Source organism: Diabrotica virgifera, chromosome 1 (assembly GCF_917563875.1).
Source record: "Diabrotica virgifera virgifera chromosome 1, PGI_DIABVI_V3a".
Lineage (NCBI taxonomy): Eukaryota > Metazoa > Arthropoda > Insecta > Coleoptera > Chrysomelidae > Diabrotica > Diabrotica virgifera.
In genome coordinates this window covers 199,530,059-199,543,550 of record NC_065443.1, presented here as the reverse complement: position 1 = coordinate 199,543,550, position 13,492 = coordinate 199,530,059, and the positions used below count along the sequence as shown (strand labels likewise).

The window sequence follows — 13,492 nt, the reverse complement described above, 5'->3', positions numbered from 1 at the left end:
GTTTTTTTTTTCGCAATTATTATTATTTTGCAACAGGGGAGACAATTTTTAAAATTTCTAACCAATCTAACCATTCCTATCTTGTAGCAAATTTAATTACTCAACTCTTATATTGTTGCAACTTTTCTCGAAAATGAATATATTTGAAGTTATAATCAAAAAACGAAGAAAAAAATCGAAATTTTTCAAAATTTTTTACCGTTTTGATTATTTAAACAATGTTCCTGACCTTTTTGAGTGGGAGGATAACTCAGTTATTATTACATGAGTTATTTACTAGCAATTTCTGCAAAAAGTATGAATCACCTCTCAAAATCCATCTCAAAACAGATGCGCCCTGGACTAAAAGGCAAAGTAGGATATCTTTGAATTCGGGAATGTTAAGTACCTCTACGAAACATCGTAATGATATATTATTCACTAATATCTAACTTACGAATAACTTTTATTAGACAAAAAATTAAAACAGTATACTGCTAAAATAGGTTTATTTTAAAATAATCAGTTAAGACTTTTTTATTTGCAAACACTTAAACATATTTACAGCTGCCTCTTCAGGTGTATTTCCGTTTTTGGTGCATTTCTGGAGCAATGTGTCAATTTCTTGTTCATCTCTTACGCCTGCAAACATTTTTCTAATATTACTTGCCACTGGGTCCCCATTTTCAGTGACGAGTCCGCTTTTAATCATAACGCAGGATACTGCTGCTCCTGATTTTTGTTGGTCCACCGGGAATTTTACCTCATTTGCACCTCCAGGTCCGGCCTCGCATTCGTCCACGGCTCGCCAGAAGTCTTTGAATATATTATCATCAGTCTAAATAAATAATAAAAAAATAAATATTGTTAGGATGTCAAAAGATGTACTAATAGCAGGAGAGCTGTTAGACATTTTTGGATAGGTATTTGAAGCAATATGAAAATTTTTCGACTAGCTCTTCCATTATAGCCTAATATAGAAATTCCTGTAAGGCTGTGTAGCGGTCATAACGCTACTGATTCTTTAAATTAATTATATCATTTACTGCCCCTTTACGAATTTCATTTTGGAGACACCTCTGGTAATCGCCCAGCTGCCTGCATTCGCAACGAAGCGAGAAGAAAGCACCGCGAATGACTTTATCGGATCGACACGAAATCGATTTCGTCCATTGAACAGCAGTTGGTCAGAAAACGGCTCTAAAGGCAGACGCCGCGAGTGAGGTTATTCTCATTGTTAAGTGGCGGATTTGGAGAAAAATATGAGATGGGGATAAATCAAAGACTATTAAATAATCAGTCAATACAATTTCAAACAAATAAATCAAACAGTCGATATACCTTGGGACTTCTCCACATAGGAGAATAATACTGCCGGCGTACTGCTATTTTTCCAGTAAGTAATATATTAATATTTGTATCATTTCTTCATCATAAAATCCAATGCATCATGGTATTTAGGTATTTCGTTAGATTAATTTACCATATAAATTCCAAATTATAGCTTATATTATCCTTTATTCATTTGCAAAGGAACAGTCAGTCAAGGCCATAGTTTTTATTGGCAAACCTAAATGCCAATGTATTTTGTACCAATCATTAAGCTTTTTATTTCATTTTTTTATGAGGTAATATTATAAAAAGTTTTAACGAATATCACACAGTCTTCTGTCTTGCGCATGTCCCTGTCATGTCAGCATGTCTGCATTGAACGTAACGTCAGAAATTTTGACATGACATATGTAAACCTAACCTGAGTTTTTGTTTTGGGTCCAATTCAGTAAACTGCTGTACTGGTAGACAGATTCCAATAAATAATGTAATTAAATTTGATAAACTTTATTTTAGATTCCGTCACTTAGCCATTTAGTCACTTGGTAACTTTACATAACTTCACCTCACTCGATTACGTTTATAATGTACCAGTTAGTACCAGATTGTTAGCAACTCGGGTATGGGTTACCCCTAGAGTTTGATGCTTCTGTTTGGAGATACCATTACCTGTCGGACATTACCATTTTTTCAGTAGGACTTACTCACCACAGCAGCCAACTAGTTTTGCCGTGCCAAAAGGACTTTCTTAAGGACTTCAACTTTTTTAATAGGCGTTATGATAAGATAAGTTTGTTTACTTTTTATTTACATTTAATTACTATATATTTGCTACTGTGTAAACTTTTCGTATGCATACGAGAAGGTAAACTACAATAGGTACATATTTTCGTGAAAGATAGGGTTTTAGGTCGTTGTTTTGTTTTTTCTCTTTGATTCAATATAAGTAGTAGTTTGTTCAAATAAATAAAATCAGGTCTTGTTTAATAATCATTATAAATAATTGTATCTTAAAATTTAATAGGGAATCGGGTTGTTAAAATTTCGTCAAGGGTTTTAAATAGGGAATATGTCTAGTAGGTTTGTTAGTTTAAATATGATATAAAGAGTCACTGACCAACTCATTATATAATTATTAGTATTTTTGCTAGGTGAAATACTTAATTTTTGGTAACCGTAGCGTTCTTTCGTGTATTTCACTTTAGTCGAGCTCATTTATCTAATATTACTAACTTTTAGTTGTAAGGACTTTGTGCTATTCTAACGGACTTTGTTTTTGGATTTTGTGATTAATACTTTCGCTTAGCGCAGTGTGTAGTGGGTATTTGCTTAGTAGCGACTTTTTTGGTCCTGTTTGACCTTTACCTCACCCACTACCACTGTTATTGTGTTTATAGAGTTATAATATGTAAACTGTTAAGATATATATATTTAGCATATTTATTTGTAAGTAATATATTAAGGTTGGTGTTTTATTTCAGTCTGTATCACCAGTATATAATATAGTAAGACAAGGTTAGTATTTAGTATTTCGTATTTTAGGTGACTGTTTCCTCAGCTACTAGAGGTTAGCGGTCATTTTTCCAAACCCCAAAATCCCCCTAACCGCCCCAAAAAGTTAAAAAAAAAGGTAAAAATTATTAGTAAAAAAATATCTTTGAGGTGACTTTAAAGTAAATTCAAATATTCAAATATAAAGAAAACAAACAATATAGGCGATTTGCGAGTGATTTTAACTCGACAAGATACTTGCATGGGCGTCCCAGGATTATTTTCGGGGGGTACATCTGAACTTCAGTGGATTTAATCTGCATCTGAATTTATACATAATATGAACTAGTATAAAATATACAACTTCACATGTGTAACTATGTACTTTCTTTCGGACAGGAGGGTATTTGCCTATTATTTAAATTATTATGAATTTGTATTTGAATTATTATGAATTAAATTATTAACTTAATTTTAATAAAACGATATCTGAGAAATCTAAAATATAAAATATTTACTTTAACATTATGAGGCACAGCAACATAGGTATCGTCAGGTCACGTGATTTTGATCTAGCGAATGAAATCGCTGCCATTGAGGATGCAAACAGCTATCGATATACACTCTTTCTCATACTGCAGCTTACCTATAGTGCTTTTCATTTATATGCACGCGTAATTTTTTTGATCGCCTGGCAGGAAGAAAATCTTACAAAAAATACCTGTTTTTTTTTAATATATAGTTAATAGTATGTATAGATTCAGATGCAATCCACTGAAGTTCAGATGCACCCCTAAACATAACCTAATTTTTAGGGATTGGAATGCCTTAATATAACTGCTGAACGCTCTATAAGGTTCATCTTGAGTTATGATAGCTCATAGGTATTCTTTTTCTTTAGGTGCCGTCTCCTCTAAGGAGGTTGGTAATCATCACGGCTATTTTCACTTTTGAGATTGCAGCTCTGAAAAAGTCTACGGAACTGCAATTATACCACTTTCTCAGATTAGAGGTATTGCAATTATTTAAATCTGTTCGTTTTAAACTGTTCGCCGAAGTTGAGTTAAATTATTGTGCAATATTGTTCTAGAGATAAGCGGTATTCATTGGCGCCGCTAGTAATACTGGTTCTTGTCAGATTCAAATTATGTTATCACTGTATATTTGTAAAAGTTTCATTGCCTCAGTCTGATTTTCCGTTAAATTATGCTGTTTTTTATTTTAAACAGTTTAAATAAAAATGCACCTTAGAGTAATGAGAGCCACTGTGGCTCCACTTACCCCAATCTTGTAAATACAATGGTTTTACCAAGATAGTAGTAATAATGTAAAGTGTAAAGTAGTGTAATACCAAGGTGGTGGTACAATGTGGTAATACCAAACAATCAGTAAAAAGAGCAAACAAAAAATGATAAAACCTCCAAAGAAAAATCAAAACGGCATATTTTTGTTTTCTCACCAGTAAATGAACAAGCAGAATTAGAGTTTTTTACCATTTTTTCTTGTAATTCTTAGTATCCCTAGATAGTGTATATGGCCTTTGTAAGAAATTATCTTTAATTTTACTATTAAAATAACTGGTGGCTCCCATTACCCACATGTGTAACATGGGGTAATGACAGCCAAATCCTCTTTTTAAATTATTGTTTAAAATAACTTCTATTATAATTAGTTCTGTTTAAAAAATATCACATATAACAAAACTATGCATGCAACCCTTCCTTTATAAACTTTTAAATTTGATTAAAGACTAAAGTATGGTTTAAACAAAAATAGTTCCTTAGGTGGCTTCCCCCCCCCCCCCCGGTCCCCTACCAACCCAAAAATGTCTAATAGCGCTCGGACCACGGAATGGGACGTTTCATCGCCGCCGGTTCATCGCCGCCCTTTCGATGCCGCCGGTTCATCGCCAGTCCATTTCATCGCCGGCCGTTTCATCGCCAGTTAGTCAGTTGATCTTGTATTATGGGAGATGACACGACACGACGTTAAATTCAGTTCAAAACTTATGACAAATAAATAGATAAAAATATTATTATATTAATTTACTGTTCTATTTCTACTTCCCCTAAATTTGATACTAAACAGTATTAAATTTGTAGTGTTAAATTATATTTTACATTATAAAAGTTTAAAAGTCTATTAAAAGATTAAGTATAGCAACGGGAATGGTCATATCTCGCATTTCCTAGAATTCCTAATTAATAGTAAAAATAAATAATAAATGTAACTGTCGAAAATTGGTCGAAAATTCGGAAATGTATCAGTTAACGATTAACTGACTGGCGATGAACCGGCGGCATCGAAACGGCCGGCGATGAATCGGCCGGCGATGAACTGGCGGCATCGAAACGGCGGCGATGAACCGGCGGCGATGAAACGTCCTAGACCCCTCGGACCATAATAAGGTCTATTTGAGATTTATTGATGTGTGGGTCATCACATCTTCCGGAATAATTAAATACAAGAACTCTTGTTTATTGAAAAATAAATTGAAATAACTTTAAGCTGAAACTGCATAAAGTTAAAAAAACATACCAAAAAAAACAGTTTACTATATTTACTTGGAATTAACCACAGTTTAGTTTAAATAACTTTATTTTGACGTTTCGGTTTGCCACGAGAAGTCTCCTGACTTCTTGGCGCTTCATATATAAACAAGCTGAAAATGCGAGCATTATCATAACGAAAACTTTGTTTATATACGTATTTAAATTCATAATATAGAAAATTGCTATTACGAAAAGCTGTTTAGAATTAAAAATTATGTTTTATTGTGCAAGTATATCATTCTAATTTAAATGTTGTGAACTATAAAGATACTCGAAATTCATATTTTTTTACATACCTCGTATAAAATTAATAAAATTTTATTCACGATGGTTGCATCATAAATCTTAGACCGAGAAGACATTTTTATGAAGAATAACTTTTCTTCGTCAAATTAAAAATACAAGAGTTACACCTAAATGAAAATGATGTTGGTGTCCATAATCTGAGAAAATTCGTCAAATATTTTTTCCATTAGAAGGATGTAATTTCATATATCAGAACATACTTTTTTATTCCAAACCACATTTTAAATAACAATTTTCCAATATTGTAAAATAAATAATACATACATGATAAAGATACTTTTTACTGATGAACTTTACTTCTCGTAAATTCCACGGCTTGCGCCACGCTTCACGCAACCGTATTTACATAATTGTATTTATAGTTTTATAATCGTGCACTGATTCATTATTAATATAGTATAATATATACGATTGCTTTCAAAATACACTCAAATTGTATTTTTACACATTTATTACACATATTATTTTATATAATAATTAAATTCACTATAAAATGTCATTTATATTTTATTAATAGCTAAATAATTTAAAAGTTAGTTTGACATTCACGAAGTGTCAAACTCAAATGTAAATAATAACATTTGATTTGCTTAACAAATTCAGGTTAAAAAAAGTAGCCTACTTCCTAATCAAAGATTTCAGCTGACGTTTAGTACGTGGTATGAGATAACCGGATTGTGACGTCACATTTTAGACTTTGACGTCGATTATCTCGAAGACGGTTAGAGATATCGAAATGACGATTTCAGATTTGGATTCAGAAGACAAAACTACATAAGAATCCATCGATACATCTGCTCTAAGTATTGCAGGAGCGGCGACGCAATAACACACAGACTTTTGCAAATTTATAAACGAAAAGTTTTCGTTGAAAAAGTTTTCGTTGAAAATATACATTTCTAAATAATATAATTATTTCCAGACTCTTTGCGACTTTTGTTTTCACTTATTTTAAAAAACTGTGAATACCTTAAATTATCCAAGTGTTTGTCTCCCAGATACTTTCTAAACACGATTTCTTCGTCATTAGACCAGCTAGAATGACAAATGGGGTGTCATGTCGTATGAGAGCTTATAATTATAACCAAAGCCAAAGATGGTACTGGAAGTGATAAATTTGACCTCGGACTAGCGGATTTACGGTTACATCCATAACTACTGTTTTTTAAAGTCGCCGAAATAGTAAGTAATATAATTTGCCCTATCATGTAACTTTTAACAAACTGAATAAAAATCAACAAGTCGAATCGTAATTACCCGAAATCGGAGTTTTGGATATCTATAGCGTCGTTTTCATGTTTGGTTTGGCATTCTGTAATTCACATCGTAATCAGTATACATATATCGAAAACACCAACTTCTATTTTAGGTGCTCAGAAGGTGGTGGCAAACCCGCACTGGCGCACTGAAAAGTGAAATTAGTGTTCTGTAACCTTTTTGTTACTGGATCTAAGCTTGAATTATGCCACCGTTGCCACATCCTCAATTTTTTCAGACTATTACAATACATAAAGTTACATTTAAAAAACAGTTTTAAAACGCAAAAAAGAAAAGTTTTTAAAATTAAATAGTAAAATATTAGTGTAAATACTGCATACAAAAACTCAAATGGATTTAAATCAGAGTTAATTAAAATTATTATAAAAAGAAGATCAGCTGATAAATAAAAAAGATAAATGAAATTAATTAATTTAAATTAATTAATTTAAATTGTTATTATTATTAATATTTAAATTAATTATAATTGATATTATTAATAATAATATGCAATCTTAAGATTCGATTCCAGCTAAAATAACTGCTAATCACCTTTTCTCAAAAATGGCATTTTATTTCTATAATTTATTCAGAATATAAGTGTACCTTAATATTTCAAATATCCTTATACAATCTTATTAATGTACATTAAACCATTTATTGAAATTATACATGAAGTAAACAAAAAGATGTGACAAAAGATGAGATTTCTGAACCAACTCTAGCACAACACACTAAACTGCAGAGATTACGGTGGGCAGGGCACGTGGTCCGCATGCATGAGAATATAATCCCCAGGAAATTGCTGAACGCAAGAATGCAGGAAAGAAGACCTGTTGGAAGACCTAAAAAGAGATGGGAAGACGAAGTCGATGAGGATGCCAGGAACTTCCTGGGAACGCGTTCATGGAAAAGAAGAGCGGTAAATCGAAATTATTGGAGAAGCTTATTGAAGGAGGCCAAGGCTCGATTTGGGCTGTAGTGCCATTGGATGGGATGGGATAATGACAAATGAGGAGTCAAATGAAAGCTTATAAGCCAAATATACAGTTGAGTTCCTGAATTTTTACCCGTTCGTCAGCATTTAAAGCATACAAAATAAGTCGATGATAAGTCGGAAATTGAAATTTCCTAAACGCGACAGCAAGTGACAGTAAGTGATTTGCTGTTGCGTTTAGTAAATTTCATTTTCCGACTTATCATCATCTTATTTCGTATCCTTTAAATGATGACGCACGGGTAAAGATTCAGGGACTCAACTGTAGTATTAGAGGCGACCAATTTGACCAGACACTTCTGGATTTAGAATTGCACCCGGTAGTACTGTTTTAAAGTCGCCGAAACAGTATAAGCGATATATTATTCGACACGCATTAGCAAGACGAAAACATTTAGTATACTTCCAGTTTTATGGCAGTCTGTCTGTTATACCAGGCAGTTTTAGACACAAAAGATCAACGACGAACCAAATGTTTGCCTTAAAAGAAATACAGACTACTTGTTACGAACATAAAAGAGTACTATATACTTTGTTCATCTACTTTAAGCAGGCCTATTACACAGTAAACAGACAGCAGATGTACGATCTGATGAAAGAATTGGGGACACCAAGTAAAATTGTCAGGATGGTAAAGATAACGATGGACAACATAACAAACGAAATATCATGGAAAGGATATACAAATATATATCCAAAACGTTTGAAACTAAGGAAGGATTACGACAAGGAGACCCACTGTCAACAACTGCATTCAATCTAACATTGGAAGGAATAATCAGAAAAAGCAGAATAAACATGCAAGAACCGGTATTTAAAAACAGCCACCAAAGCATAGTATTTGCAGATGATCTGACACTATTAGCAACAGGTAAGAAAAAACTACAAAAGTTAATGGAAAACATAATATTAACAGAAGCTACAAAATTTGGACTTAAAAGAAATGAAGAAAAGACAAAGTATAATATGATAATGGGAGAGATCCAACAAGAACAAGTCAATAACACCATAGTACAAATAGATGGAGAAAAAACATACTCGTTTAAAAGAGCCAAAAAAATTAATTACCTGGGAGCCAAAATAGATGAAAAATGTCATGAGGAAGGGGAGATAAAGGCAAGAATAGCCAAGTAAAAAGTAAATAAAAGCAAATATAAAGTATGGATCATTACGCACAATAATGAAATCCAAATACATATCAAGAAAAACAAAAATCAGAATTTATAAGACTGTTATCAGACCTACAGTAACATACGAATGCGAAATATGTTTCTGAAAAAGTCAGAAACAGACCTTTTAAAACATGCAAAAGAAAAATGCAAAGAGCAATATATGGAGGTGTGAAAATAGAAGGTCAGTGGAGAAAAAGAACCAACAAAGAATTGGAACAACTATATAAAGATCCATCGATGACGATGACGATTAAAGCACAGAAAATACGATAGTTCGGGCACATCGAGAGAATGGGAAGCAAAAGAATGCCAAAAATGGTACTTTCACGAAGACCAATACAAAAGAGAAGGAAAGGCAGGCAGAGGGAAAGATGGAAGGACAGTGTGTACGAAGACCTGAAGAAAAGTGGCATTGAGAGATGGAAAGAATTAGCATTGAAAAGAAGGAGACGGAGGAAGGTGGTGAAGAAGTGTATAAGCAGACTGAAGTATAATTCAATACAATTTGAAAGATTAAAATTAAATGTAATCAAAAATGTAAACATTTTAGCCCTATGCCTACAAGGCCTGTTGAGCTTAATAAATAAAACCAAAAACAGATAGAACGGCAAATGAGGTGTAGAATGAGAGTTTATAACTCAAATATGGTAATAGAGGTGAGAAATTTGACTGGATTTCCGGCTCCAGAGTTACAACCGTAAGTACTATGTTAAAGTCGCCTTAATAGTACAAGCGATATCTTATTCGACGCGCCTTAGAAAGATGGGGAAAATTATACGTTTGGTTTTTATATAATTTCCGGTTAAAAGGTTCTAACCGGAAGTACAATATTATAGACGCGTGGTTATAGAAATTGTACACGTGATGTACCACCAGACGCAATTGAAAAGTCGAGCAGCAGTTTATTTTCTACTTTCCCATATTATGTCGTTAATTTTATTGAATAGTGGTTGAGTAGGAATCTTTTGTTGTTATTGCTTCTTCTTAACACTTATTTTTTAAACTATCTGTGCCTCAGCTGTGTTTCGTTCTTAATTATTACTGCATTATTTTCTGTTTTGTTGATTTGTACCAAATTTTGAATATTCTGCTCTTCTGTGACTATAACGTATAATAAATAGTATTTCTCTATTCTACTCTAGATGTATATTATTCTAAAACCGAAAATGTGTTGACATGATCAAATAAAAAATAAAAAACATGGGATACTTACACGGGCTATGCCAAATAGAATGACTAAAACAATTAGAATCTTCATATTAAACAAATAAAAAAAACTCCATTGAACTAGTTTATATAACAAGCACTGATTTATCAACCTTCTTCTAAATGCATATGAATTAGCATGAATTAACTATTGCAAGTTTAATTAATCCTTATGGTTTATTTTTATGAAATAAAATCACCGGAAAATAAAAATTATTTCCAATTAGATATTGTGAAAATTTAAGAGATGCATGAAGTATGCAATTATTGAACATCTAAATAATATAGTTTAATAAAAATATTATATTTAATAGTTCTGCAATAATTTGATACCTCACACCATGCTGTGTTCTGATACAAATACAATGAATATATAAATAAATAAAAATGTGGATTTTTTTATTAATATCAGTCGCTGGTTATTAGAGATATATATGTATATTATGTTCCATTAAAGTACAATTAGTTAAATAATTTTCAATAGATGAAAAAGGTGAGTTTCTTTAAGGAAATTTACAAGTCTAATAATGTCTTTAAATCGTAGGAAAGATGATTGTTGAATTTATATCTATACTAGTGATTTTGCCCGTCGCCATGCTACGGGAAATTCAATTAATTGCCTTCTACAGTCACTGCACTCAATTTTTTCTGACACCCTTTAATTTTATCTGCTACCCTCCATTTTATTCTGACTCTCATTTTTTATTTTAGAACTTGATAATGACTAGATTGATTTGGCTACTTTTGATATTGAAATATTTGTAGAAGTCTAAGGAAGAAGATCTTTACAATATCCCATTAAATATCATATTTAATTAGTTGTATAGGAAGGGTGTAAAAAATGCGCTCCTTGTTCAAGATTATCTCTATTTTTGACAATATCGAAAATTACTATACAGAAAATATGTTTTCCGCAAATCGCCAGGAAATTTTGACATTCCTGTCAAAATTTCTTGAAGAAAAAGTCAGGACTTCCTTACTGTAAGGAAATGTCATTTCCTTACTGTAAGGAAATGATATTTCCGTACAGTTGTTAGTGTTCTACATAAATGATAATTCAACCTCAATACGTTTCCATAGTAACCCAAGTAATTTTATTAGGAATTTCAAAGCACCATTTATTTGGGAATAAAATTATCGCGTTTTTTTTTAATCAATCAATATCTGTCGAATTTTAAACGATTTGCAGAAAAATAGTATGTTTACCTCGTAGGAAAAGCCACATTCCTGGACTCTGTGTTGCTAAGTCTCGGCTTGCGCCTCGACTTAGCAATCTTCACAGTCGTCCAGGAATGTTAAGCTTTTCCTACCCGGTAAACAATGTACTATTATAATAATTAATACCAATGTTTAAACATTGTTTACTTACAAAAATAAAAAACTAATTTTCACTATTTTCTCGGCGATAAAGTTGAAAAAATTGTTGAATCTAAAAAAAATTTTTTATACTCGAAAGAGGTACCTCTAGGAATAATTAAAACGATCGAAAACATCTACCAGAACAACACAATAAAAGTAAAAGTAGACGATGAATTAACTGACCCAATTGAAGCCGGCAAGGGATAAGACAGGTAGTCCAGATAGCCACTGCGCATCCGCTAGGAAAAATATTCCGATTCGGATTTTTTGCACGATCTTACTCAAAAAGGACCCCTTTTAACAAATTTGCATGTTGCCAGAACGAAAAGTGAGTCAAAATTTTTTAAACGTTTTTTTTGTTTTTCTCCTAAAATTATTTTTTTTGAATGAAACAAAGTTTTTTTTAGATTTTTTGGATCATTCCAAATAGAAAAGGTCTTTACTGACTTTTCTCTGAAGTTGATAGTTTTTGACATATAAGCGATTAAAAATTGAAAAATTGCGAAATCGGCCTATTTTAACCCTCAAAAACTATATGAAAAACTGAAAATTTGAATGTTGCCGAGGTAAGTAGATATTCTTTAAACATCGATTGATGAAATCCCGAAGAGTTTTTTGCAATACAATATTCAGAACTCCTTTGTTTTTTAATTGCTAATCAAGCGTGCGCGACACTACTTTCCACCGTTGAATGTGTAATGTGTATGGTATGCGTATGGTGCAAATGAAAGGAATAAATTCGTTATTTCGCAACTCGGCCACTTTAAGGAAAAATCCCGAAACAGGGCAATTTTTATTTTTAAGTTATGATATTGTGGAATATATGGTATACTAGTGACGTCATCCATCTGGGCGTGATGACGTAATCGATTATTTTTTAAATGAGAATAGAGGTCGTGTGCTAGTTCATTCGAAAGGCTCTTCAATTCTCTGTTTAGTAATATAAACATTTACATAATTACTTATACAGGGGGTCCAAAAAATTTACAGGACAGTATACAGGACACCGTGTATAAATAATTATGAAAATGTTTATATTACTGAATAGAGAATTGAAGAACCTTTCAAATGAGCTAGCACACGACCCCTGTTCTCATTTAAAAAATCATCGATTACGTCATCACGCCCAGATGTATGACGTCACTAGTATACCATATTATATGCCACAATATCATAACTTAAAAATAAAAATCGACCTGTTTCGGGATTTTTCCTTAAAGTCGCCGGTTTACAAAATAACGAATTTATTCCTTTCGTTAGCACCATTAATACTATATATAAACGCAACGGTGCAACTAGTAATTAAAAAACAAAGGAGTTCTGAATATTGTACTGCAAAAAACTCTTCGGGATTTCATCAATCGATGTTTAAAGAATATCTACTTACCTTGACAATATTCAAATTTTTTGTTTTTCACATAGTTTTTGAGGGTTAAAAATGGCCGATTTCGCAATTTTTCAATTTTTAATCGATTATATGTCAAAAACCATCAACTTTAGAGAAAACCTAAAAAAACTTTGTTCCATGCAAAAAAATAATTGTAGGAAAAAACTAAAAAAAAACGTTTAAATAATTTTGGATCCACTTTTGGTCCTGGCAACATGCAAATATGTTAAAAGGGGTTCTTTTTGAGTAAGATTGTGCAAAAAATATTCGGAGTCGGAATATTCCTTTTCTTTTTCTTTTCTATTCTTTTTTTTTGGATAAGGGGGATTCCTTGAGTCCTTTATTGTTCAACCTATCATGGACGAAATAATAAAAACAGTAAGAACTAAAAAAGGATATCAAATGGGAGAAAAACAACTTAAAATAATCTGCTATGTGGACAATGCAATACTAA

The 13,492-nt window shown here is 32.2% G+C and overlaps 1 protein-coding gene across 1 annotated transcript; it reads right to left on the bottom strand.

The window, feature by feature from the left end:
* Window positions 1–471: 471 nt before the first annotated feature.
* LOC114332966 (uncharacterized) lies at window positions 472–10,424 on the bottom strand. The gene is made up of 2 exons (XM_050641892.1): window positions 10,300–10,424; window positions 472–817 (listed from the first exon to the last, which is right to left on the bottom strand). The coding sequence occupies exons 1-2, from the start codon at window positions 10,342–10,344 to the stop codon at window positions 506–508; spliced, it is 357 nt and encodes a 118-aa protein (XP_050497849.1). The 5' UTR covers window positions 10,345–10,424; the 3' UTR covers window positions 472–505.
* Between the last annotated feature and the right edge of the window lie 3,068 nt (window positions 10,425–13,492).

Excerpts from the sequence above, each read along its gene's own strand:
- LOC114332966 (XM_050641892.1), bottom strand. The coding sequence starts at position 10,344 with ATGAAGATTCTAATTGTTTTAGTCATTCTATTTGGCATAGCCCGT. Across the intron at positions 818-10,299 it reads TTCTATTTGGCATAGCCCGT|ACTGATGATAATATATTCAA; the intron begins GTAAGTATCCCA and ends TTATTTATTTAG.